Source organism: Polyodon spathula, unplaced genomic scaffold (assembly GCF_017654505.1).
Source record: "Polyodon spathula isolate WHYD16114869_AA unplaced genomic scaffold, ASM1765450v1 scaffolds_624, whole genome shotgun sequence".
In the NCBI taxonomy this organism is placed as follows: Eukaryota; Metazoa; Chordata; class Actinopteri; order Acipenseriformes; family Polyodontidae; genus Polyodon; species Polyodon spathula.
Window position 1 is genome coordinate 1 of NW_024472113.1, and position 25388 is coordinate 25388.

General features: G+C 38.0%; 4 protein-coding genes across 6 annotated transcripts; 1 reads left to right on the top strand and 3 right to left on the bottom strand.

Annotated features, from left to right (window-relative positions):
* Positions 1-39: 39 nt before the first annotated feature.
* On the bottom strand, positions 40-3750 carry LOC121308268 (ras-related GTP-binding protein C-like). The gene is made up of 4 exons (XM_041240555.1): positions 3423-3750; positions 2449-2652; positions 1398-1597; positions 40-456 (listed from the first exon to the last, which is right to left on the bottom strand). Exons 1-4 carry the CDS (start codon positions 3600-3602, stop codon positions 267-269), a joined length of 774 nt encoding a protein of 257 aa, XP_041096489.1. The 5' UTR covers positions 3603-3750; the 3' UTR covers positions 40-266.
* Positions 3751-4947: 1197 nt separating this feature from the next.
* Positions 4948-8918, top strand: LOC121308272 (MYC binding protein). Its single transcript, XM_041240561.1, has 5 exons — positions 4948-5053; positions 5327-5399; positions 6935-6983; positions 7527-7656; positions 8176-8918. Exons 1-5 carry the CDS (start codon positions 5039-5041, stop codon positions 8218-8220), a joined length of 312 nt encoding a protein of 103 aa, XP_041096495.1. The 5' UTR covers positions 4948-5038; the 3' UTR covers positions 8221-8918.
* A 132-nt stretch (positions 8919-9050) lies between these two features.
* gja9a (gap junction protein alpha 9a) lies at positions 9051-15407 on the bottom strand. The gene is made up of 2 exons (XM_041240557.1): positions 10559-15407; positions 9051-9518 (listed from the first exon to the last, which is right to left on the bottom strand). Exon 1 carries the CDS (start codon positions 12100-12102, stop codon positions 10561-10563), a length of 1542 nt encoding a protein of 513 aa, XP_041096491.1. The 5' UTR covers positions 12103-15407; the 3' UTR covers positions 9051-9518; positions 10559-10560.
* A 1522-nt stretch (positions 15408-16929) lies between these two features.
* Positions 16930-22954, bottom strand: rhbdl2 (rhomboid, veinlet-like 2 (Drosophila)). 3 transcript variants are annotated; one of them, XM_041240560.1, is made up of 9 exons: positions 22669-22954; positions 21198-21417; positions 20710-20858; positions 20240-20352; positions 19535-19635; positions 18480-18540; positions 18017-18078; positions 17483-17551; positions 17197-17287 (listed from the first exon to the last, which is right to left on the bottom strand). In XM_041240560.1, the coding sequence occupies exons 2-8, from the start codon at positions 21402-21404 to the stop codon at positions 17504-17506; spliced, it is 741 nt and encodes a 246-aa protein (XP_041096494.1). In that variant the 5' UTR covers positions 21405-21417; positions 22669-22954; the 3' UTR covers positions 17197-17287; positions 17483-17503. The 3 variants fall into 3 exon arrangements, with proteins under 3 accessions (XP_041096493.1, XP_041096492.1, XP_041096494.1); XM_041240559.1 differs by lacking the exon at positions 17483-17551 and having other exon boundaries at positions 16930-17287; positions 21198-21427; positions 22669-22945; XM_041240558.1 differs by lacking the exon at positions 17483-17551 and having other exon boundaries at positions 16930-17287; positions 22669-22942.
* Between the last annotated feature and the right edge of the window lie 2434 nt (positions 22955-25388).

A 25388-nucleotide genomic window follows, 5' to 3' on the forward strand; every position in this document is an offset into this window, starting at 1 on the left:
GCCAAAGGAATCACAAGCTAAGAAGCTGTTTGGTTAGTTATTACAGCCACAGATGGGCTCTAGATGGAAAGACGGCCCACAGCACAGGTGTCTCACTACATGTATAATTACATACTGCGTTTACAAATTCAAAAATTCAAGACAGTCCAACAGACAGCCCACATCTGAGAATTTAAAAGACCTATTATTTGGCCATAACTACTGGGACAGCTTCTTTACTCTGTAACCATTTGAGATCAGACCACATTGCTGTACTTACATAAAAACTATTCCGACCCCCACCCAGGAAAAAAATAAATAAAATGATAAAACACAGCAGAGGAAGCTGAAGGAATACATACCGATATAAAGATGTTTAATAGATTTTCCAGCGTCGGAAGTTGCGGGATGAGTTTTTGTACAACTTTACTAAAAGCTTCGAATATCGAGTGGTCATAGATGCTTGTCAAGTAAAAGCTGAAAACAATAAAACAAGCAAGGAGGGTTAAAATTGCGTAGAGTGTGGTTTAGGCATTGCGTCCAGTTTTGCAGCTAGCTGCTCTATCCTGCTTCTTCATGTTTGAACTGGAGTGCAGTACACATACTTTTCACAATACAAGACCCATTTAAGTGCAGAGAGACAGGCAATCCAGACAAGTCTAAAGTGTATTTGGCAGCTTTCTGTGTAAACCCACAAAAACACGTCATTTGGTACTTGGCAAGGAAAGTACAAGACAACTAATCGTTCCTCGTGGTATGAGATCACCAAAGTTGTGATGAGCACCGTATGCATTCACAAAAAAGTGGTGCGTGTCTACCTATAAATCAAGTGAACAAAGGGATTTGTAATGCATGCTTCACATAGAATGCACTGCTTCTTATTGTGTACGAAAATATACTGAAATACTAAGCGTCTAAAGACTTTGAACTCCCTCCTTTATCTGGGCCTCTGAAGAATTTAACAGCAGCAATAAACTATTCAAACCATGTAATGAAGCACTGGCAACTAATTGTATTAAACCAGATTTAAAAATAAATAATATTAACAACAACAACAACTCAATCCATCCATCCATCCATCCATCAATAGCTTTATCTAGATACTGTATATCTAAATTATTATTTCTAAAATGTATAATACATTTAAATTCAAACACACAGGCAAGGATGGCACCATTACATCAATTCTTCCTATATGGGTGATATTTTAAATCTAAATACAATGTTGCCTCAAACACAATTGCTTTAACAAAGTTGTTTCTGCAGTGGACAAGTACTTTTTTTGTTTTATTCCTGCAAAACAGTAAAAAAAAAAAAAAAAAAAAAAAAAAAAAAAAAAAAAAAAACACCTGTGTCCTACTTAGAAGTAGAACAAATAAAAAATAAATCAAAAAATACTTCAGCACTGGCACACTTGCCTAAGGTGAAGCTTTTCTAAGCCAGCATCTGCCAGGTCATCGTTGGCTCTCTGGTGGATGTCTCTTTGGGTTTCTATTTTATGGTCGTCCGACAAGCCATCCACTTTGTGAATAAAAACTTCAAAGTTGATCTCTGGATTGACTCTGTATGCCCTGGACACTGTGAGATGAAGTCTTCCCAAAGCTTCTACATAATCGTCCTAGGAGACCACATGAAATGTGTAAAAAAAAAAAAAAAAAAAAAAAGGCGAGACAGTGTTACAAAAACTCAAAAAGCATAAGTACAGACAGCAATCTCAAGTCTAAAATATACTGTAAAATCGCTCCAGATCAGAAAGATACACAAACCCAATCCCCTGGGCCCATTGGAGTGTAGACAGAATAAGGGAAGATCGCTCCATACAGAACACAGGCCTTTTATGTTCTAGGGTTTAAAAATGAAACCCTATCATAGAGGCTTTTATCTGCAGGCAGCCAGGATAGTTTAAGGAAGCAGGTGGATTTTTCTTTAGCAGTCTACCAGAAACGTCTGAATAATATTTTTTGTAAAGGAACCACTCACAATCCTTTTACTACATGTGTCACAAAACACATTTTATATTAGAGCACTGGAGCTGCCAAAAAGCCTCGTCTTTAGATGGTTACAAGTAGTAGTTCTGATTGGGGTGCATTCATTACATTTCTTCACGTTTTCTGAATCGTTACAACTTATTTTACAAGCTTAAAAATCAAAAACAAGGCTCTCTGTCTTTCTTCCTTGCTTCTCCATGGTCCTGTCAGCTCAGCTCTGTAGCAAAGCAATCTGGATTATGAGAGCTTTCTTCACATGTTCAATACAAAAAAGTACAGCATGTTTTATTAACTTGTACATCACAAAACAGTTTAGATAAGCCTACATAAAATGTGTTCAGTGGTAGACTGTTCTCAATCCAGGGTAACACTGGAAATGGCATTTGATTCTTGTTTACTGTATTTATTATTATTATTATTATTATTATTATTATTTATTATTATTATTATTATTATTTTTTTTTTTTTTTTTTTTTTTTACCTGTGCATCAATGACAAATATCAATGCTCCAGTTCCCCTGAAGATCATCTCATAGTCAAACGTTGGATCAAAGAAGTCCACCTGTCCAGGAAAATCCCAGATCTGGAAATTGACGAAGGAACTACTGGATATGTCATCTTTGTAGATCTTGTTTGTGCTTTCTAAAAACAGGGTTTCGTTTGGGGACATCTTATGGAACACCACCTAGATTTAAAAAAAAAAAGAAAAAAAAAGACGACAATATACATTCTTCACTTGCAAACACTGAATAAGACGAATACCATCAAAATTTAAGCCACGAAACGTTTAATGAAAGAATAAATTAAGTCTCGGGACCCCGTTGGAAAAAGAGATGCAAAATAAAATTAGAAAATGCAATATCCAGTGTGAATGTTTAAAATAAATGCTGTATGGATTTTTTTTTTTTCTTGATTTGTCGCTGCAGTGTAGACTTCAGCATTCCAAAAACAAACAACACACCAGCATTTGCTTGATCCAACATTGGCTTGTAAGAGAACCGAAGAGATAATCTCACAACCGTCTCCTTAATTCTAGTATTCTATTTATAAACATATGTATTGTTAAATATAAACTGGGAAATAAGCCCAATAAATGATTCATCAGTTTCTTGACATGGATGCCGCATTCATACACAACAATACAAACCTTCACTGTCACCAAGGTATGTGGCATTATTATTGTCTCTTCTGTACGCATGTATTATTGCTGTGCCACGATAATGTAATGTAGCACCAGACACCCACCCAGTAAATGAAGAAAAACAAGGCGTAAAGTATTTTATAACTAAAACAGAAAAAAAAAATGAGTATCTCAATTGTCTACAATTCACAATAATGAAGGGAGACTGAACTGGACTGCCATATCTCTGCCTGTAAACTGTTATAAGGTAACAAAGCACAGCAAGTCAAGAAGGGCTTTTGAAAACATTATGCTGCGCCTCGTATCCAACAGACCTTTTGTATGGACGATTTTCCGCTCCGGCGGAGCCCCATAAGCAGTATTCGGGGTTTGCTGTCCGAAGGAGACGAGCTCTCCTCCATATCGGCCTCCTCCACCCCATACCCAAAATCTTTCGGGAACGAATCCACTACCCCGTAACTCCCTGCCAGCGGCTCCTCGAACTGAATCGACATTTTGACCAAAAGCTCACTCCCCCTAACCCGCCTGCTGTATCTGATTATTTCAAATTGATCAGATGTAACAAGTTTTAAATTCACAAGATAACTACTAAAAACCCTCTCTCTTCTCCTTTAAATCTTCATCTCCCTGTTTCTCTTTCAACGCAACCTAATCTTAAGCCCCGCCCCGTGCTCGCTCATTGGATATTTTACTGGCAGTTCGTACGCCGATTCGTTAAAGCGCCTCTCTGTTAAATAAGCTGTGTCGCTGCAGCGCTAGCAGGGTGGGTTAGTCTCGCGTCATGTGCTTTAGAATCACCTGACTATACTGGTGCAGCTTGTGTACCCTGACCTTTCACCTGCAGTGTGTCAATATTTTTGGGGATTTGCAACAATGTGACATGTGCCTTTCCGTTAATTACAACTATAAAATGAACGATGCATTATGCACCATTTTTTTTTTTTTTTTTTTGGTATTTGTATTTAAAAATTAAACTGCTGAAATTAAGGGGGGAAAAAAGTATTTTGTTTGAGTAAATAAGTATATGCACTTAATATACTAATGTTGAACTGGGAAAATCATTTATTTTTAAATTATAGGTTCTAATATAACGAAATATTCTTTTTTAACGACCTTATAATAATACTCTATTAACACCAGCGATTATATCAATAACCCTGCTTTCCTTGTGTTGGAAAACCTGTTTGTTTATTTGTTTGTTTTGTTTTGTTTATTTTTGCTTGTATTTTATACTCCAGACCTGCCACTTCCTGGTAGGAAATCCTTTATTGTAATGAATTTTAGTTTCATTCCAATCAGCTGGCTTGCTGAGGGAGTTATATATATGGCTGGCCAAAAACAATAGTGTGTTTTAATATCATACATTTCATATTTTGCCCATTTTTGTTTACTAATATAAAACAAAATATATTGTATATATATATATATATATTATATATATATATATATATATATTATATTATATTTAATTGTATTCCCGTATTAAATGGGAAACATATACATATATATATATATAAATGTATATATATATATATATATATATATATATATATATATATATATATATATATATATATATATATATATATATATTAAACCAAATGTCTTTCTAACACGTATCCATCACCCCCATAGCGCATATTATTAAGAGGTTTAGTGTTTAAGCAAACATTTCGGTATCAACTTTATTAATTTATAACTAACTTATATGTATCCTCATTCCCCAAACTGTCCCAAATCCGATATTTCAAAGCAAGCAACTGTAACCAATGGTTACCGCTTGTTGTCAAACACAGGCTGAGCGCCTTGTGCGTTGTGCGCAAGCGCTACAGCCTGCGAGAGACGGAACGCATGCTCAGTGTGAGTTTTACGCACCTGGGAACAGTTTGGAAACAGAAAGTGAAGACTCGGGTGTTGTACGTCGTATAACATGGCACAGTACAGGGTACGTTTTATTATTAAATTAAATAAATGTTAAAGCAAAATTCGACGAGACTGCTTATTTTCATGTATACTGCAGTGATTCTAAAACTGAACACTAGTTAGTTTCCGTACTCGTTAAGTTTGTTTGTACCGTGTGGCGACTGATCTCGTATATTGCCTCAGTATAATTGTTTCTATATCTTTATTAATTATGTGTTTATTTATTTATTTATTTTTCTTGAGGATTGTGTTTTATTTGTATTATTGTCCTTCATGTTGTTGATTTATTTTATAGCCTTCAGAATCCAAACGGGAACAGTTTCGAAGATACTTGGAAAAAGCCGGCGTTCTTGACAGCCTTACCAATGGTTTGTATTCAAAGATTTTTGTGATGCTTTAGTTCCAGCAATGCTGCGGTGCCCCACAATTTATGTTTTATACTGCAATACCGCATTGTGATTCTCTCAGTGAGGTTTTATCTGGTCATACTAATGATATAGGCAACTGGCACTGAGAATGGAACACAGCTTTCTTCTCTGAACGCCTTTTATTATTGGCGTGTTTCAATTAAAAGCATTGTCAATCAATCAGTCTATTTTATATAGCGCCTTTCATAGTGGACAACCATCACAAAGCGCTTTACAAGATGCAGTAACAAGAAAATTTATAATACTTTCAATAGAGAAATGCATAATACATGCTATACAGTAATATATTAAATACAGTGGAAAGTACATACTACATGATAGTAGCATAATACATTAAGCAGTATATTAAAAGTGGAAAGTGCATCAGGCTTAAAGAGCATGGAAAGCAAGAGAGAACAGGTGGGTCTTGAGGGTTGATTTAAAGTGAGCAAAGGTGAGAGCTGTATTTCACTACCCTTTAATGATACAGCAGGGTTAGAAACTTTCACTAGTCCTGTACCCGGTCCCGGTTTTCAGAGCTCCCTTTGTTTATGTATATTACTGAAATCAATAGGTGCCAGGAGTTTGAACAATCAGGCCACTGCTAAATCTGCTCTGAACTGATTGCACTTGAATACAACTCACCTGGGTCTGTAGGTTGACTATCAGGAGTTGTTCATGAGCTATAAGGGAAGGATCAATGGGTTAATTACAGCATACTAAATGTAGTCCATTGATGTGTCTCACTAGTGGGTTGGCAGGTTTAGTCTTCTTGATTGGACTAAAGTTAGTACCCCTGCTAATCCCGTTTGCAGCGTACTAGAAGTTAATCATCCCAGTTAGATCGTCTGCTAAATCAGACTAAACAAAGTCCTGATTGCAGCGTACCAAATCAGATTCGCGATGATCTTTTTCAAGTGGATTAATTTAGCATTGTGAAGGATAAAACTAAATAGTACGCTTGCTCGTCCCAAGCATTTACTGGTTAGAATGTTTTGCAGGGAATGATTAGTACATCTGAAAACTTTATTCCTTACATTTCTTAAGTCCATCACATTCGAGCAGTCAGATCTGTGAAAGTAAAGTCTTGCACAATAAACTGCTGTTTTGCCACAAACACATTTTACTTCACAGGAGGCTGTGTGGTCCAGTGGTTAAAGAAAGGGGCTTGTAACCAGAAGGGTCCCCAGTTTAAGTCCCAGCTCACTCACTAACTCACTGTGTGACCCTGAGCAAGTCACTTAACCTCCTTGTGCTCCGTCTTTCGGGTGAGACGTTGTTTTAAGTGACTGCAGCTGATGCATGTTTCACACATCCTTGTCTCTAAGCCACCTTGGATAAAGGCGTCTGCTAAATAAACAAATACTGTAATAATAATGTTTCCATTCCCCTTATATCATGCTTGTAGGGAGGCTTTGTTGAATTTAACTTGGTGAGTAAAAGCCACTTGTTAAACAGAAACCAATAATAACAATGCTCTTTTCTTTTGTTTGCAGTGTTGGTAACTCTGTACGAAGAACCAGAAAAACCAAATAATGCTTTGGAGTATCCTTTTGAAATGTTTTTGCCCATTCCAGCTCTGATGCAAACAGTAAATTGACCTGGTTTTGAAAATAATTCCAGTAGGGTGTTAAAGCACAGGGTGTACATGCAGGGAAGACCTTTGTATGCAGGTATACGTGGACACACTGTTCTGTTGATGGTAGCCTGTGTGATGAAGCAGATCCTGTGAAAATCACCACCTGAACAGGACTATTACAAAGTATATACCAGCAGCACTGTGCTGGCAGTTTTCTATAATTTACTGAAATTAGAAACCTGTTAAAGCATTGGAGAACTGCTGTGACTTATAGTGGCTTTCACACCCTTTACAGATTTATTTTTGTACCACAATTATGACTATGTTGGTTATCACCTTGGAGGTTGCTTCTGAAGCAGCTTCACTGCAAACTTTAACTTAGGGAATCAACTTGGTGGATGCTGCAGAATTGCAGTGATTGAGAGGGGCTTTGCAGCAAACAAGCAGCAATAGTCATTTGTATTAAAAAAAAAACAAAAAAACAATTGCAATCAACCTTAACTTATTAGTTTTGTAAAGCAACATTTGGGAGTCATTGGTCCTGAAACGGCAGACGTGGAAGCCCTGCGTCTGGAAGTTGTAGAACTCCGACAGAAATATGAAATGGTGCTGGAGGAAAACAAAGAGCTGAAATCTAAGGTACTGGGGACCTCATTTAGTTTAAAAAAGATATAAAAACTGAGGTACTTTGAATTATGTTTGTAAATGTCATATCCTGCATTCAACACAACTTTTTTTTTTTTTTCTTGAGTAGAGTAAGGACAGCATCAAATATTCTATCACATTTTGACAAGACAAATGCTGCTCAAGCTCATGTTCAATTTAATTTAGTTGCACTATACAGAAGGTTTTTGTTTTAGAAATGTGAGCAGTGATATAATAAAAGTAAGTACTTTTTTTGCACTTGTGTCATCATTGCAAAAAACTATTTTTTGGGGGGTGGAATTAAATTATAGAATAGATAAATGGTCAATAAATGCCCCACCCCCAGTTTGGGGTACCATTGCACCTGTCGAGTGGCTTGCTTAGTGCAATATGTAGCCTTTTGTTGAAGAGGGAGCATTTATTAGTAGGGTAAAATGGGCAGTACATGACCCACCTTCAGTCATTCTCGCAATCATTTGTTGTTGCTGATATATTCCATATTTCTGTTTACAGCTTTCACATTACGAACCTCAACAAGATGAAGGGCGACCCGAATAGCCACTCCGGCTTTCTTCAGGAAACACAAATCCTGATTACAAAGCTGTTTAACACTGACCTCACAGTGGGATAGGATTGGGGTAACACCTACTCACTTGGAAAAAAATTAGTAATATAATTTATTTGGATTTTTGTGTAAATATTATTACAGGCTGTATATCCACACAAGTGCCTGAAATAAAAAAAAAAAAACATACTTTTTTTTTTTTTTTTTTTTTTTTTTTTTTTAGTCTAAGGAGAATTACTTTAATTATAATCGTTTGTGATCAGTGTTGAGAATGAATGTCATGTGGTGCTGTAAAAAACTTTCAGTCTAGAGTGTTGGTGTATTTGCACACGCTGGATTACTAGGTGGATACCCTGCTGACCATATAGCCTGAGGAAAGGACAGTTTACATCTACCAGGTGGTTGATATTGCTATCATGATCCATCTAAAACCCCATGATTATTATATTATTTAGACAATTCACTGGAAAATATACATTTTCAGTTTTGGGTATTTGTTGTGCATTTTTTGCAGTATATGTTAATAGTTCCTGATAGTCTTTTGAGTTCTTTGATTAATCACTCATGCATTTTTTGTATTTTTTCTCGTTGACAGATATGTGTTAATTTGTCCATACACCCGATTTCTGAACATGCATCATTTCCGTATGTTTGTTTATAGTGACTTAAAAAATAAATACAATTAAATGTTTGAGACAGGTTTTTTTTTTTATTTATTTATTTTTTTTTTTTTAAGTGAAAATACACATTTTAGTCGTTGATTTGATCAACCGATACCCAGCTGGGATAAGCCAAAGCTGATGGTCCAAACAATATTTTCAGCGGTAGTTAATTATTTTACATCTGATCTGTCTTTTAAAGAAAAGCGCCTCCCTTGGCATTCATTTTTCTGCAGGATAAAAACCTTAAGGTCACAAGGTTGTGGTTAAATCCTCTTAATTTTGAAGTTTGAGATGTAAAAGAAAACAAAATCACAGCAAAAGCATTTTTATTTTTATTTTTATTTTATTTTGTCATGATTTGTCAATAATGTGTAATCCAGCATGGAATTCTACAGATTTAAAAAAAGCATGCTAAATAGAAGTGAAACTGTGCATTATAAAATAATAGTTGGGCACAACAGGCTTAACAAAACGGTATTGAGTCCTTGTCACCTAGTGTGTGAGTGCATCAGTGACTATTCCAAATAGCCATTAAATATGTATGTATTGTACATAAACTGTTCAGTGAGCTGTAGGCCACTACTATGTCAATTCTTTTTCATGATGGTGGAAATCTGCAGTATGGTGATCTGAAAGAAAACAGAACAAGTTGAATTTACTTATTGTATACCCTGCATATTTATCTGAAAGAGTCTAGTGTTACTGTTACTTGCTGTTAATGTACTACTTCTGTTAATAGGGCTGGGCTGCCCTGTTAAGACTCCATTTGCCTAAAATAATTCCCATCTAGCTTCATTGTAATCTGTGTAGAAACACTGTTCAAGGGTTGGCCTCTGTTATTTTGACAAGTATGTGCAGTGCCAAACACAACACGACCCATTACATTAAAGTGAGACATGACCACAGAGATCTTCGAGAGCCTCTAAACGACGGCACATATAAACACAAATTATTGATTTGTTGGTTCAATGGAAGATTTCTGCTGGTACGCACGTGCATAAAATAAACTGCAGTACTTTTCATAATAGAGTCATATGGCATCCGTTATCTTGAGACCTTTGACATAACGGTTCTACCAGTCTGATACATCTTGAACTTCTCTCAACCAATGATCCCACCATAGACACAGCAATGGAAACAGCACGAGTAGACTGCTGGGTTAGTTCTTACCGGATGAACTTGACTATATGCTATACCTCTATGGATTTTACCCCATTGCCAAGTTAAAACCATTTTTTAAACTAAAATAATGTCACAAAATAAGTATCTCAGGAAGTAAAGAGTTTGTTGTAAAAAAAAAAAAAAAGAATTAAGGATCAATCAAATACTAAAAATCTTAATTTGAGCCTTAATTGTAGCTTGGTAACCAAATCAATGTCTGGTTTGGACTGTGAAAAATATTTAATCACATCAACAATCATTACCCTGTGTATAATTAAATTTTTAAAAACGGGCCAAGGGGTGGGTGGGGGGTATGGAGTACTGCAGTTTATCCCTTATAGAAAAGACTAATACTTAGCCACAACTGAAGCAAAAATCTGCGGCGATACTGGACTGGAGTTCAGAATCACTTGCTCTAACACAAGTTCCAAAGGCAAAAAGTTCTCTTTCTATTGCCCAGCCATGTGTGCGTAGTAGTTTTAACTTATAGGTAAGGTATCAAACTAACGCTTAGATCTGAAGATCGGTGGGGGCGCGCCTGCTGCTGGCGTTACTTGCCAATGACATTCGCCGAGTGGGGGAGAGGGCCTGTGGGCTGTCACAGTTATGGCTCTGCTTCGACTCTGAGCTTGATTCCCCAATTGAGTCCGGGGTATCTGGCCGGCTGAGTCCTTTGAGGTCAGACTTAGACGCCGGCCTAGCCTTAGTGGCACTGAAGCTGCATCTTCCCTTGTGGCTGCTGCTGACAGCCCCGTCACCGTTGGATCCATTGCTTTCCACCAGCGTTGTGCAGTTCCACGGAGCACTGACCCGTCGCGGCTTCCGGCTGGAACTGACCTGCATGGTCGGGCAGGATGACAGCTCCCCCTGGAGCGTCGGGTACAAGGAGGATCCGGATTCCCCAGGACCTTCAGAAAGACGCTCCCCACCGGAATGGCACGCTGTGCCGTGGGAATGATCATCTTGTTCCCCCTGCTTTGGCAGGCTGTTGGCCTCAGGGGACTTGCTTTGCGCTGTATTGTTTGAGCTGCTGTTCTGTTCCCCAGCGCTCTGATTTGAGTTCTCCTTGTGGCTTTCTGGACAGCTCTTTGTGTTCCCATTTGGATCACCCTGAATGGGCATGAAAGCAGAAGACGGGTTCAGGATGGGGTAAATTGGGGCATCTCCTTGCTTCTCCATTAGTAGGGTGTACCCACTGGGTGCCGTGGGAATGGTGGCTTTGCGTCCCGTAGGCATCCCAATGCAAACCTGTTGTATCGCAGAGTTCTTCTTAGATTTGCTCACATAATAATCATCCAAATCATCTCTAAGGTTTGGATAATAGTCCAGAATTCCATTTTTTAGCTTCTTGTATCCTAAGTGGATGACTTCAAGAATGTTGAGGAACAGCGAAAGCGCTGCTATGCACTGCATAAACATCATGAACACCGTCTTCTCAGTCGGCCGTGACACAAAGCAGTCGACTACTTCTGGACACGGTTCCCTCTCACATTTAAAGAGTGGGTCAAGCTGGAAGCCATAGAGGAAATATTGCCCGACCATGAATCCAACTTCGACCCCAGACCTCGTAAGGATGTGCATCACGTACGTGCGGAGTAGAGATCCTCTGAGCGGGGCTTTGTTCAGCTTCCTTTGCTCCAGTTGTCTAAGTTCTCGCTCCAATTTCTTTCGCACTTCGACCAGGTCTATGTCCAAAGCCAGCTCTCTTCGAAGTTGTGCCTTCTTTTTTTGTCTTTCCTTCTCCAGGGCCCTCAGTCTGTACAAGGCATGGCCCATGTACACCAGCGAGGGTGAGGAGACAAAGATGACCTGCAGAACCCAGTAGCGTATGAGCGAGATGGGGAAAGCCTTGTCGTAGCAGACATTCCTGCACCCAGGCTGCGCCGTGTTGCAGATAAACTCAGCCTGCTCGTCGTTCCACACATCTTCAGCTGCCACCCCGAGGACCAGCATGCGGAAGATGAAGAGGATCGTCAGCCAGATCTTCCCGACGATGGTGGAGTGGATGTGCACCTCCTCCAAAATCCCTCCCAGGAAGTTCCAATCACCCATCTTTAGTCTGGCATTCCTGGGTGTTAACCTGCCATGAAAGAAAGTGTTTCCAATGTATAACTAACTGAACCCTGAAATGAAATAAACAAAGCCCACCCTGTCCTTGTTTACTTTATATAGTAAGTACATCTATCTTTTAATAACATTAAATAGATACTGTTTATGCTTTGTTACTGCATGTTGTAAATGTTGTGGCTGCTTGATATAAATAAGACAATTTTCATAAATATAAATGTGATCTAATATTATTGACAGTTTAGACACAAAATGCAGATAGAAAGTACACACACAAAACACACACGCACACAAACACCCACGTACAAATACCAGGGGTGGGCAATTCCAGTTCTTCAGGGCCGGTGTCCATCTTGGTGTTTGTTCCAATTAACCAGTTAAGCTTCTAATAAGCATTTAATTGGTCCAATTAAGTAATTGAGGGTACAGTTAGAACTAAAACCAGGAGGGACAGCGGACCTCCAGGACCGGAATTGCCCACCCCTGAATACACATAAGCACATACTGTGATTATCTATTTATGTTTAAATAGGCACGGTACTTAAGTTCGTTATTTTTAGAAGACTATCTTAATTCCTTTTTAAGAAGTTCAAGTCAATGGAAATGTATGTACAGTACGAATCTCTTCTTCCTCCTCCTCTGTTGATGTCTTCCCAAAACACAGCCTTATTTTCTTTGCATAGCAACAGTGGAAGAGGGGAGGGTATTTTCGCGCTAAATGAAATGCTTAGTATAAAGTACTTTTTTTTTTTTTTACCTGTGAAAGGTAACTGACGCGTTGGTGTGGCACTGTCTACTGCGCGTCAAGTAAAAATAATAAAATAAAAAGCGATGCAATGCGAAGCACCGGTGTTTACATGCCCTATAGGGTGCTAAAAGGCATGGTGCAAGCATAGATACACAGTATAGAAATGTAGGAATTAATGAATGGGTTAACTCTACATTTGCTTTCTCTTTGAAACTTTTTACTCCTATACACTCACCAGCTGTATAGTTCCCTCATCAATCTGAGTGCCTCTCGTGGCGACACGTTCTGGCAAAATTGAGCTACAGTATTACTTTTAAAGTCTTAAATAGAGTGCATGCAATCTACATTAATAAACCATTTGTATGTGTAATTTGTACACCAAAGTGATTTTCCGTTTCAACATTAGTTTTTTTCCATTTGAAGTAAGGAAAATACTTTTTTCCATTTCATATACCTAGAACTTGATATTTATTTACTGGACTTTTACTTTCAAGCTACGTTGTTCAAGTAAATACCAATCCATTATTTATTGTTATTTGTATTTATTTTAATCACGCAACAGTTAACAGAATTAAAAACCCCTGCTAAATCCTGTAATTCGTTTCCAGTGGGGGGGGGGTGCCACCTGCACCCACGCCGGGAGATGACCCCCATACCCACCTGCACCCGCGTTGAGGGAGGACCCCCATACCCACCTGCACCCGCATTGGGAGAGGACCCCCATACCCACCTGCACGGAAGAGCATAAGTACGTAAACACTTACCATTAAATCCAGCTATAAATACAGATGTGTATGTATAAAAACATTGAATCGCTCCATTCTTTTTTTCATCCTGGTAACATTCTGAAGCTACATCAGACTACGCTTCACCCCCGATCAGACCCTGCTTTCTGTTCCAACCCAGATAAAGCCGTTTGATGTTTGTGCAGAAGTTATAGATGGCAAAATTGATTTTGCATTTTACATTCCAATGAAATGAAGTGAGTGCTGGTGAACAGAATCCCCACGGGCCATGAAGGCACAGCAGGGCACTAACATGTTCAATTGGTGCTCAGTCTGTTGTTTTTTTTTTTTCATCTTTGGTAAAACTAAGGACAGGACACAAAAGTGATTGAGAAGAGTTGATGCTGTTCCTGTGCTGGCTTTCACTACCAGCACCAAGTCATGGTAGATAATCATTGCATTACAAAGTCAATGATCATAGCCTATATGCGTTGTCTCATTCCTAAGGTTTAAATAGATGGTTGTACATTATTAGAAGTTTAAGAACACATGCTTAAATTGTAGGATTGTATAGCATTCGACACAGTTGTAAGACTCTCCTGCATGAAGCTGCAGCTGTGTCGCGCTACACAGTAACATCGAATCTCACTAGAAAATTACAGGGTCTCCTCTACAACACCACTTCACTCATTTTGAGCTCATTAAGCATGTCACGAGTTTAAAAACAAAAATCTATTCTGTTGCATTTTGACTGCACTTGCTTCAACGCTTCTTAAAGCATAGGTAGATGAAGTAGGAGACACAATGCTGTTCTTAATACTTTTAATCTTAAAAAAGGCAATCGGTAGATGTTACAGAATAGAGCAGGGGAGGGGCACAACCTGAGACCTGTATACAGCCCATAGATGTAAGCCTTCCCTATAGGGATGGTCAATTAAGGAATGCAAGGGAACGAAGGTGATAATGTGGCTGCATGTGAGGCTTATTGGGTGAGCTGCAGCTGCTAACTGCTGGAGTTGAAACTAGAATAAATTGCCTATCTGAGCTTTTAAATGCATACTTCTGACCTGGACATATAACTAGTAAATGTTTACACAATGTTCTTCCAGTATGTGCAACTGTCCTCATGGCAGCTAAACTCTGCAATGTATTTTTAGAGTTCTGTTTCCCCAGAGGATACACTTTGCAGATCAATAGGTTTTCCTCCGTGCTTTGATCAATCGGTCATGTCCGATTTCATAGTCCAATGGATCCCACTGCATGTAATTCAATTATTCATTACAGCACCACTGCTGTTTTATTCCATTTACAAGAAATCAATATACTTGGCTTGTTGGTTCTGGTCTAACTCTTGCAGGTTAATTTCAGCAGTGAAGTGGATACTACAGCAGCATGTCTTTGTGTCATTTCAGTAATATTAAGATTATGTTGCATCAGTAATGAAAAATAATGATTGTTAAACGTTGCAATATGTTGGTAGTTCAAATTGAATTACCTAACTTTTTTTTTATAAATGTAATTCTGTGTACGACATACTTCTATGGCTTTGTCATATTAAAATGCATTAAATCTGACCCAAAACTATATATAATGAAACATTACGATGCAACCTGAAGAAACAAATATGAAATTATTGAAATAAAGTTTTTGTTGTGCTGATAATATTTGACAGGGATCACTAAAATGGAAAAAAAAACTTTTCTTGTTGACTTCTCGTTGTAATGTTTGTCCAACTAATTTGTTTTCTCATTTTTGAACCAATGAACAGATTTTCTTTTTTAACAAAGTCAGATAAAGACTGGAGTAATCACTTTGAAACTATGGCCCATTGAATTAAATTACATTACATTATATATATATATATATATATATATATATATATATATATATATATATATATATATATATATATATATATATATATATAGGTTTTTACTATATTTCAATCTATTTGCTCTCCAGCCCAGCAAGATTAAATCTGTGTGAACCAAACCACAGCTAAGGTTAATTGTTAGGTTCAATGGGGTCAGTGCATTCATCAAGCATAAACAGATGGAAATAATCTTCTCTGGAGCTGGGCTGCTGGTCTAAATGAGGTCAGACATATCTTTCTACATTGACCACGCTGCTGAAATGATTTTATATTGAGGTCAGATGGGGTGGTACCGGGCTAGCCAGTGCTAGTGCAGCAGCTAGGCAGGGCACTTAGGACAGCAGCAAACAAGTGTTGACTCACACCACCAAGGTAAGACACTTAGTTTTATTATTGTAGGGATAAAGGTTGATGCCTGATGCTGTACCATGAAATCAAACTGACTGAGGGCAGGCGAAGGAAGTGAGCAATAGGTAGGTAGGTATTATGCAATCTCAGGGTCATGTGATGAATTGGGCAGAGACCTTCACGTGATGTTTAGATCATTGTTAACCAGAATTGAGGATGTAAATACAAATGCAATCCAAAAGCATCCCAGAACATTGTGCAGAGTAAAATATAAACCGGGAGAGCTCACATGATGAACAATACACTCCAGCTACAATCAATTATATAAAAGCACATTCAAGTTTGTTTTCAGACTTAAAACAATCTAATGTCTCTACCTGCCTAATGTCAACCGAAATAGAGTCCCACACATGAGGAGCGCGATATTTAAGTTTTTAAAACATTGTAAAGTACAAAACGATACCTGCAACTAAATAGTTTCTTCTTTAGAATAATATTTCCCCTTCTACTGATTTATGCTACATGATTCAATTTACTGTGGAAAATGCAAGGCTGTACTCTGCTGAGCCAAGGTACTGCCCTCTATTGTAACAAGCTACACCTACAATCTGTATAGAATACAGTATCTGTGCACTCTACTGATACAGTATTGTATTCTGTATCTAGCCCATCCAATCTACATTGAAATCTTATCCTGATTGTATACAGGCTACTCGCCCTCTTCAACCTAAAACATATTATAAGAAAAGGTGTGTGGAAAACTTATCCACGTTGTGTAAAACTTGACATGCTGCTGTCAATCTCTTTTAGATACGACACTGAGCAGCCTTTTTGTGTTTTAAAAGCACACATGGCAGTCTAGTAGACAATACTGTGTAACATTACATTGCTCTGTGTATCTACCCGAGGATGTATTTTCATAAATCTGCTTTGTGGTGACCTTGTTTAACTAAAGATACATAAACTTACTTCCTTTAGTTTCCAGTTATTAACAGATGTTTATTCAACATTACATTTGACCAAGTTTTGAAAAATGACCCCCTTTAGTGATTGTTGCATTTATTATACAAAACAACAGCACAATAAAAACGACTTTGGTGATGCTGAGGTTTATTTTAAAGGTTACCTGGATGAGGTTCGCTGTATACCCTACTAAACCCAATCCAGACACAGCTTGCAGATATAGTGATCTGCACTGAATTGAATCTGTGATCGGGAGCCATGTAAACATTTTTACAGAACAGTTTCTTATTCTGTCAAAAAGTGAAAAAGCCTCTGCAGCATGCCTTGCTTCTCCTACGAGGCAGGAGACAAGAAGATATTGAAAAGAACAGCGAATAGGAAGCAGGCAGCATAAGCGACGATGCACACCCAGAACCTGGGGTCCTTTATGAGACTCTGGTTGTAGCTGCTGAAAACTACATAGCCGATTGTCATTCCAGCCAGGCCCCCTCCAATATGAGCCACGAAGGACACCTAGGAGAAGAATGTGTGCATTTCTTAATAGCCATCCCCCATAGAGGTTTGTCACAGCAAAATCACTACAAATAAAAGAATAGCAACAGCAAGAAAGTAATACAAAATAGTGAAAGCATGGCAAAGCACAGGCAAGCCTAGAGAGCTATAGCAGACACAAGTTACATGCCAAGAAACAATTAAAAATTGACATACTTGAAAAGAAAGAGATTGCATTCATTTCACACCAGGGAAAGAGGAAAAGATCCCAGATATGCTGCCCAGCTACCAAAAACAGAAAAGAAATCCTTAATCAGACACATAATTTGGTGCTTCTACCTGTTCCATTGATCACCTGTGCAATACAGACAACTTTCTTTCTAATACCAATAACCCTGCATCTCAAACATGCCCCTTTTAGAAGAGACACCTTCTACCCTGCCTACCCTTAGTTCCAAATTCCGAACTTAGAATGTAACAAGGTGACCCATATTCCCTTGCTGTATCCCCAGGTCTCCTATTGATCCCATATTCCAAGCTGTAGGGGTACGGAATCCAAAATCTATTAATACCACTTTGTCTTTGAACTGCCCTTGACTCTGCACTGCACATTTTGTGAGACTCAATCCTCTCTGAGCCCAGGGCTAATGAAATTCAAAGTTTGGCTTTTATCCTAATTCGGACTGGCAAAGTTGTGACTGAAGCACCCAGGCATCTGCCCGCCTGGCTAAACGATCCTAACATACTTACTGAATGGCCAGCCGCTCTGGATAAAAATCTTCTATAAAGGGCAAATCCCACATCAGTCCCCACTGTGAAGGAAATAAAAATGGAGAACGAGTTCACCCATGCACACCCCCCAAAAAAATGATATTTTGTATATTGAGATATTTGGAGTTCATATATAGAAGACCCATAAACAAATTAAGCAAATTTAGATGACAATAATTGAAACAGGGCCAGTGTGTCCTTTCTAATGATTTAAACAATTTTTAGATACACCACTGATCAGATCAATTGAACATTCAATCAAGCATTCAAAGATGCAGTTGATATACTTCTTAAACCATTGAATGTTAGCATGCAGATTTGTCTCTTGATGGTGTGATGGATTCACAGTACAGAATGAAGGCAATTTATTCTTAATATAATGTCGTTGTTGTTTTTTTTTTTTTCTAATTCAATCAATCAGGTAGCAGGAATGCAAACTTACCAATAGCCACAATAGACAGCAATCGGAAAACTCCAAACAAAGGAATCATTTCATCAAAATTCTGGAATGCAGACAAAGCAAATGTCAGAATTCCGTTCTGATCCCAAACAGTGCAACACTTTGGTATCAGGAACAAGTAGGTGGCTTGTATGTGGAATAACTTAATACAACGTGTATTTAAATCTGAGGTTCCTGTGAACTAGGATCCTTCACTAAGGAAAGTCCATGTTTCATGCACCGCTCCCATATAATAGAGGATTTAAAAAGTGTTAAGGAACATCCTACAGCATTTACAAGAAATGCATTACATTACCTTTGCTGTATCAGTCATTGCCTGTACCATAGCAATATATTTCTCAACATAAATGTTTTGATGTTTTTTTTTTTTATTGATACAACATGGGCAATAGTACAGCTGGAAAAAAAAAAAAAAACTATTCACAAATTTGACTTGGGAGCACTGGCAAGGAGAAAAGAGAATTTATCAGCATTTATTAGCATTATCATATTGCTACCAGCAACAATTCTTTGATTGAAATGCTTGATATATGGAAATATGCAACACAAGCACGGTTGCAGGAGTGAGTAGGGTCTGGAAACAATATGACGATTAAAAGATCTTTTTTTTTTTTTTTTTTTTTTTCCTTGTGGACGCTCCTGAAAGGTTGAAAAATGTATCTGTGTAAATAAAAAATCTCACTGAGCTTCAAATAAAGAAAAGGTAAAGTAATGCTTCTTTTCAACACTGTAAAAACCTAATGTTTTTAACAGAGCACTGCCAAATGATACATCAGCGATTATGCATGATTAGCACTAGAACCACAGAGCACGTTTGGTTTCTTATTGCAATCTGTCTTGTGAAACCGCTGCTCAGTACACAGGTGCTGTTTTACTAGTCATAATCTATTAAAATAAAGTTTGATCATAAAAGCTGATCACACTTGCAAAACGCACCTTAACAATGCAATTAAGATGGCAGTTAAAATAAGACATGCCTAACTTGTTTTAAGCCCCTATTTCACCCTGATACGACAGAGAATAGTCATTTATCTTACCACAATGACATTCATGAAGTATCCACCAATGAGGGCATACACTCCCCCTGAAGCACCGACAAGGGCAATCAAGGGGTCAAAGATAGAGCTTGCCAGGGAACCTGACACAAAGTGATGGACAGAGAGAAAAGATGATAAGAAAGGCTTGTCAGGTCTGCAATATTAATGCCTGGATGAATTGACATCCCTTGAGACACCTCCCAGAACTTTGAGTCTCCTCTTCATCATGACAAGGCAAACCCCATACATACACAATGCTTGCAGACTTTCTTATTTGTTATTTTTATTTTGAGTGCCCAATTATTTTACCCCCGATGTTCTCCCCAATTTAGAATGTCCAATTATTTCTCCCCTCACAGCTCAGGAGAACTGAAGGTTCAGTGGATGTCCTCAGATCTCACGACCAAGCCAGCTTCTTCTTCTACACCCAGGAATTACAGAGCAGGTGTCAGCGAACTGGACATCTTGCTGTAGCGCAATGAGGAGAAACAGTCCCTTGTGCCTCCAACCTGCTCCCTCCAGAATTCCCAGTGACGACTGGCGACTCCGCACAGCCAGGGCGCGAATGCCTGGCTGTTCATGGTGGTGGATGTAATATGATGCTTGGTTCTTTACATTAATTCAATAGTTAAGCAGCAGCCTTTATGAGTTATTTGCAAATGGAAATAAGCTGTCAAGTACTGGAACTGCTAGCGCGCCACAGACCTGCGATGACTCCGGAGATGTAGACCAGCCCGACTCGTAGTCCCTTGTGAACCAGCTCCAGTTGGATTCCCAGCAGGAGTTGCAGGAACACATTCCCTAAGATGTGCTGGACACTATAAAACAAGCGTGCATGGAGTGCATATATATCAAATATGGATTTTCAACTGAAACACAATATAGGCTGCTGCACTAGGTTAAAGAAATCGCAGTTGGTGAGCTATGCCTTTTTTTCACCTGGGGAGGTAAATAGTCCCCACCCCTTCAATGACCTATTTTTGTTATTACCCAACAAGTAGTTTCCTGGATTGACTTTATTCTTTACATTCAGTAACTGACCTTGAAGGTTGAAATTACATATATGTATATAAAACAGATATAATGTATGTAGTGATTAGTAGCCATAAGTTCAAATGTAATTTTTGTGACAGCTCTGCTTGAACGGCACAATGAGACTTCTGAGAGAGTATTACCCAGCATGCACCAGCATGTATGAAATAAACCTCCAGGCTTCCTGTCTCTTGTCGGGCCGATAAGTAAAGGGACTGTTCCAGATCCCTTCATCCAGTGTAATCAGCTGCTTATCAGTCATCCAATAGGCATAATATATAAAAACAGCAACCTGCAAGAAACAGAGAACTGGATATAAACAGAACAGAACCTTATACTCCAAATCAAACCCCTCCAGGAAGCGAGAGAAAGACAGAATGGGTCTTCTCACTTACTTGCATAACATTTCAGAAAATGCTGACATTCTCTCTGCTGCGTAACTTACATTAATCCTACCCTCTCTAGTGCATCGGGAGAATCACTCGAATAAGGTCCTGGGCAAGTTTTATCGCAATTGGATAGGCGGTTCTTTTGATATGTGTTGGAACTTTATGTGTTGAAAAGTGTACAGACTTTTTCACAAAGTCCCTGTGGCTGGGGATAACAAAGCAGACAGGAATGTAGACAGTACCTCAGCAATGCTTATGAGAATAATGAAGATGGGTGGAGGTATACAGTTTGCTCTTTCTAAGTACATGTCTCTTGAATGCTCAGGAAGCATCCATTTGGACACAGTGAGGTGAAACTTCTGGCACCCGGAACATGCTTTACAGTTGCCTTGCACTTCCGGCTCTTCTGGCTGGCTCTCAGCATCTTCGCCCGCTTCTTCAAAATCCATGGTGAGGACACACCTTTTTGCAACTAAAGCAATCAAGAATGCATCAATCTAATTATTAGTACATGGATTTCAAATATGCATTCAAAAATATTGTTTCTAGCTGAAAATCAAAACTAAACCTATACTTTTCATGTAAGAATATAAGAGTGACATACATTATAGAGGACAGACTAATACCATGGAATTGTGCATTTTGAAAAGCCTACAGTAAAATGCTAAGATGAAATTTTTTGCTAAATCAAACCTTTTTTTTTTTTTTTTTTGCATGGAAACAGTCCTGATATGCATTGTTTATTTGGTAGGTTACAGCACGTTGGTCTTAATGAGACCTTATTTAACAGAAACTCGATATGTTTGGGACTGAAGACTTTAATATTGAAGGTGACTTTACATTGCCATCAACAGGAACAAATTAGCACTGTAAAAACATGTCTTGATTGTGAAGTGGTCTTATACTGAGGTTGCATTAAACTGAGGATTTACTTTGTTAAAAATAATACCTGAAGACTGCAGAGACAGTGGCAAGAGAGGTACACGAGGATTAGTCAAATTAGACACAAATGACAGGTGATCTATACATGCCAGAGGTGTATAATACAGGTTTAATACATTTACAATTAGAATATGACCCCTTGCTGGGCAAAAACTCCTCTTGTTCAAAAGAACGCTGTTATCTGAATTGTGATTGCTGACTAATGTTTGTTTGCGCCATATTTAAACAGGGTGTCAGGCACTTAAGGGCACAAATTCAGGTTTGTATGGTTATACAAAATACAATAATATACAGTGGTGGCCAAAACACTGTAGTTCGCTATATAATGTACTATAGTATACCATACATAATCTTCTTAATACTACTATAGTATATCTGATATGAGGTATTTGTAAATTCATCAGAAGAAATGCTTTTGTTGTTTTCACAGTGGATATTTTGTTTTCCTCCTTTTCCACTAGAAGCTTAGCGATTCCCTACGGAAATCAATTTTAAGAGGAGCAGTCAGTGATACTTTAGCGCAGCTAACGTCGCAGCTTGTGTAGTAGTTGATTGCCTCCTATAGGCATAGTCACTTCCTTGGAAATAGACACTTTCATTTCTAGCACTGCCAATTTCCTCACACAATAGGTAGGTAATATTATTTAAGAAACAAAATCATTTTAAACGTTTGAGAGACCTTTAATCATTCTCTTGAATCATTACCAGTCACTTATTCTTTAAACATCTTAATCTAGCTACAAAAAACAAACAAACAAACAAACACATTACCCAACAGCTTCAGCAAACAAGTTCTTTCAGTTAGTTTCCAATCATAAACTTCACAGCCATCGTCGCTATAACAGCTACAGAAGCTGTTAAATCCCTCTTCTGTCTTCTGGTCTTAAATATTGAAAATAAAAAAAATAAAAAAAACACGGTTCAATTAAATAAACTTAAGGTTTTCAAATGAAGTTACCAGCACTTAGCCTCCCTTCCTGGTACTCTAATTATAGGGAGTGCCTTGCTTATCCGGAGGATCGTTTCCTGTAGTTTTTAACTCAAACGAGCCATATATTTTAGGTTTCAGAACCGGTAGTGTCCCGAGAACCAACGTTTAAGGTAGCTTGCTAATGCTGCAAATACTGTCCCTAATAATCCAGACTTTTCGGTACTACCTTAAAAGCACAGTGCACCTAGTTTAATGGTGAATGTATTGATCTTAACTTCTGGGAAAAAAATATTTTAAAATCGCTCTCCTGTTTTGTTTGTTTGTTTTTAATCTGATGTGTTCCTGCCAGCTTTTGAAATGTACAGATTGGAGGTTGGCATTATTGTCTGTGAACAATCAAGTTAATGTTTGCAAAAGAAAATTAATTTCAAAGGTTTTGTTTGAAGGCATAGGATGTGGATAATACAAAAATAGTAGCAGTGCGGTGCTCTTTTATAACACGGCCCTTTCTACTGCAGATCCAGTAAAAAGGTCCCAAACTGCCATTCAACTAGCCTTTTCATTGTCGCCATAAAGTGAGACTACACCGTATATACGGTCTAGTAACTGTGGCTGCCGGGGGCATTGTATTACCTTTCCACTGCTCCTTTGTCATTCATAATCTGTCATAAAGTTTGATTTAGGGGAAAATACCTTTTCATTGGTCCGATTTTCTGCCGTTTTTTCTTGTTATTTAGATTCCCCAAAATAAACGTTATTCACTACCTAACTCCTTAAAACACGTCCTAAATAAAGTGTTACATTTCAATGGATATATAGGTTATCAACGTGTATGTGAATTATTACATTCACTTTTCAATAGACAGTATAATGCGAAGCATATTCTTTATCTTTTAAAAGGAAACGTGTTCTATTGTACGGAAGATGCTACCTGCAGTAACATTTAGTGGATTCGTGTCTGGGAGTACCGTGTTTTAAGGTATAGTGAACACATGATCAATTTGTATTGTATTGTGTCTGGATGTCTTGAAATTACTTAAAATCCAAAGAAAAATGTACTTCACACTCAAGTAAGTAATCTGGTTTATTACACAGGTGACAAAAAACTACAGTAGGTGTTTACCTCTTCGTATTTTGATTAGTTTATCCTGCTAATTACATGCACAAAACATACAAACTTGCAAAAATTTTACATGGTGAATTGAATTCGGTAATTAGTTTAGTGTTTATGAAGGACATGCATTGATTATCCATTCTCCCGATGGCTGACCCCCCCCCCCGAGCTCCATCGTGTTTTTAAAGTGAGGACGTGCAAAATCATCTCAATCGATATCCAGTGTACTGTAATTAGAAACACGCTCATGCGATTGTTGTGCAATACTTTACTGCCATAGAGTTCCTTTAAGTGTCGCCCAGTAAAATTCAATACGTACATGGACGTTTATAGACACGGACAGCATAGCAACTGTTTATTTTGGAGTTGTACAAAACTGAACCAAACTTTCCAGTAATTCAGACATCAGTAATTGTTAAGTTGAAGCAACACTGTTAATTCTGATATGCTTAATTTTTGCTTGTAGCATTATACAGTACTTAGTTTACATTTTAAACTGATCTCATCACTATGTACGGATATTGCTAGAATTTCTTATAGAATTAAATGACCTAGCTCTTTTTCAATCTCCCCACTAGGGGGAGCTTATGTTTACTATTTTAGTGGCACAATGACATTAAGCCAGAGAAAGCTTCCTGGATGAACGATCCTGTTATGGGTTGAAGGAACAGTTTTAACCTGCATGCTTATACATTCCATTTCTGACACTGCTGCTACCTGTATGGTAGTGTCTTTTTGCTAGCTGTCCATGCATAGTGGCAAAACTCCCAAGGCAGTGCCTTAAGTGTTTTCATGACAAGTAATGATCAACCACATGAGATAGGATGCATTGATGTGGTAAACCTTCCTTCACTGTCTAATCACCCTGTGTGTGAGTGTGTGTGTATATATATATATATATATATTTCTTACTTTTTTTATTACACAAGTATTACTTGCAATCAAAATGGAATTTTATATTAAAAGTAAACTACTGTGGTCTATAATAAATTGCCAACATGTGCAGATTTAAAATACTTTACGTTACGTTATTTTTTTCATAAATATGACTGTGGTAGTTTAGAGACGAGGAATTGGAGACGGCCAAACCCGATGCATTAACCCACCACACACACCAGCTCCTGGAAGGAAACTATTACAAAAAAAAAAAAAAAGGCTCTGCAGCATAGTCTCTTATATGGTTTATTTTCCCCTAAACAAATCATTTTATTCCCAGCATCAGCAGTGAAATATTGTTTTGATTCACTTGAATTCTTTAAAAATGGCCAAATCTTCAGGATCAGCATTCTAGAAACTACCTGCCATCTCTGTAAAATAACAATCCCACACAAGCACATGCTGAATTAGAAAAAAACAAATCTGTACAAAGCGCAAAGGTTGCAGTTTTTGGTTGTCCAAAAACATTAGTTGGTAGGAATCTTTCACAGGGTTCATTGACCCAGAACT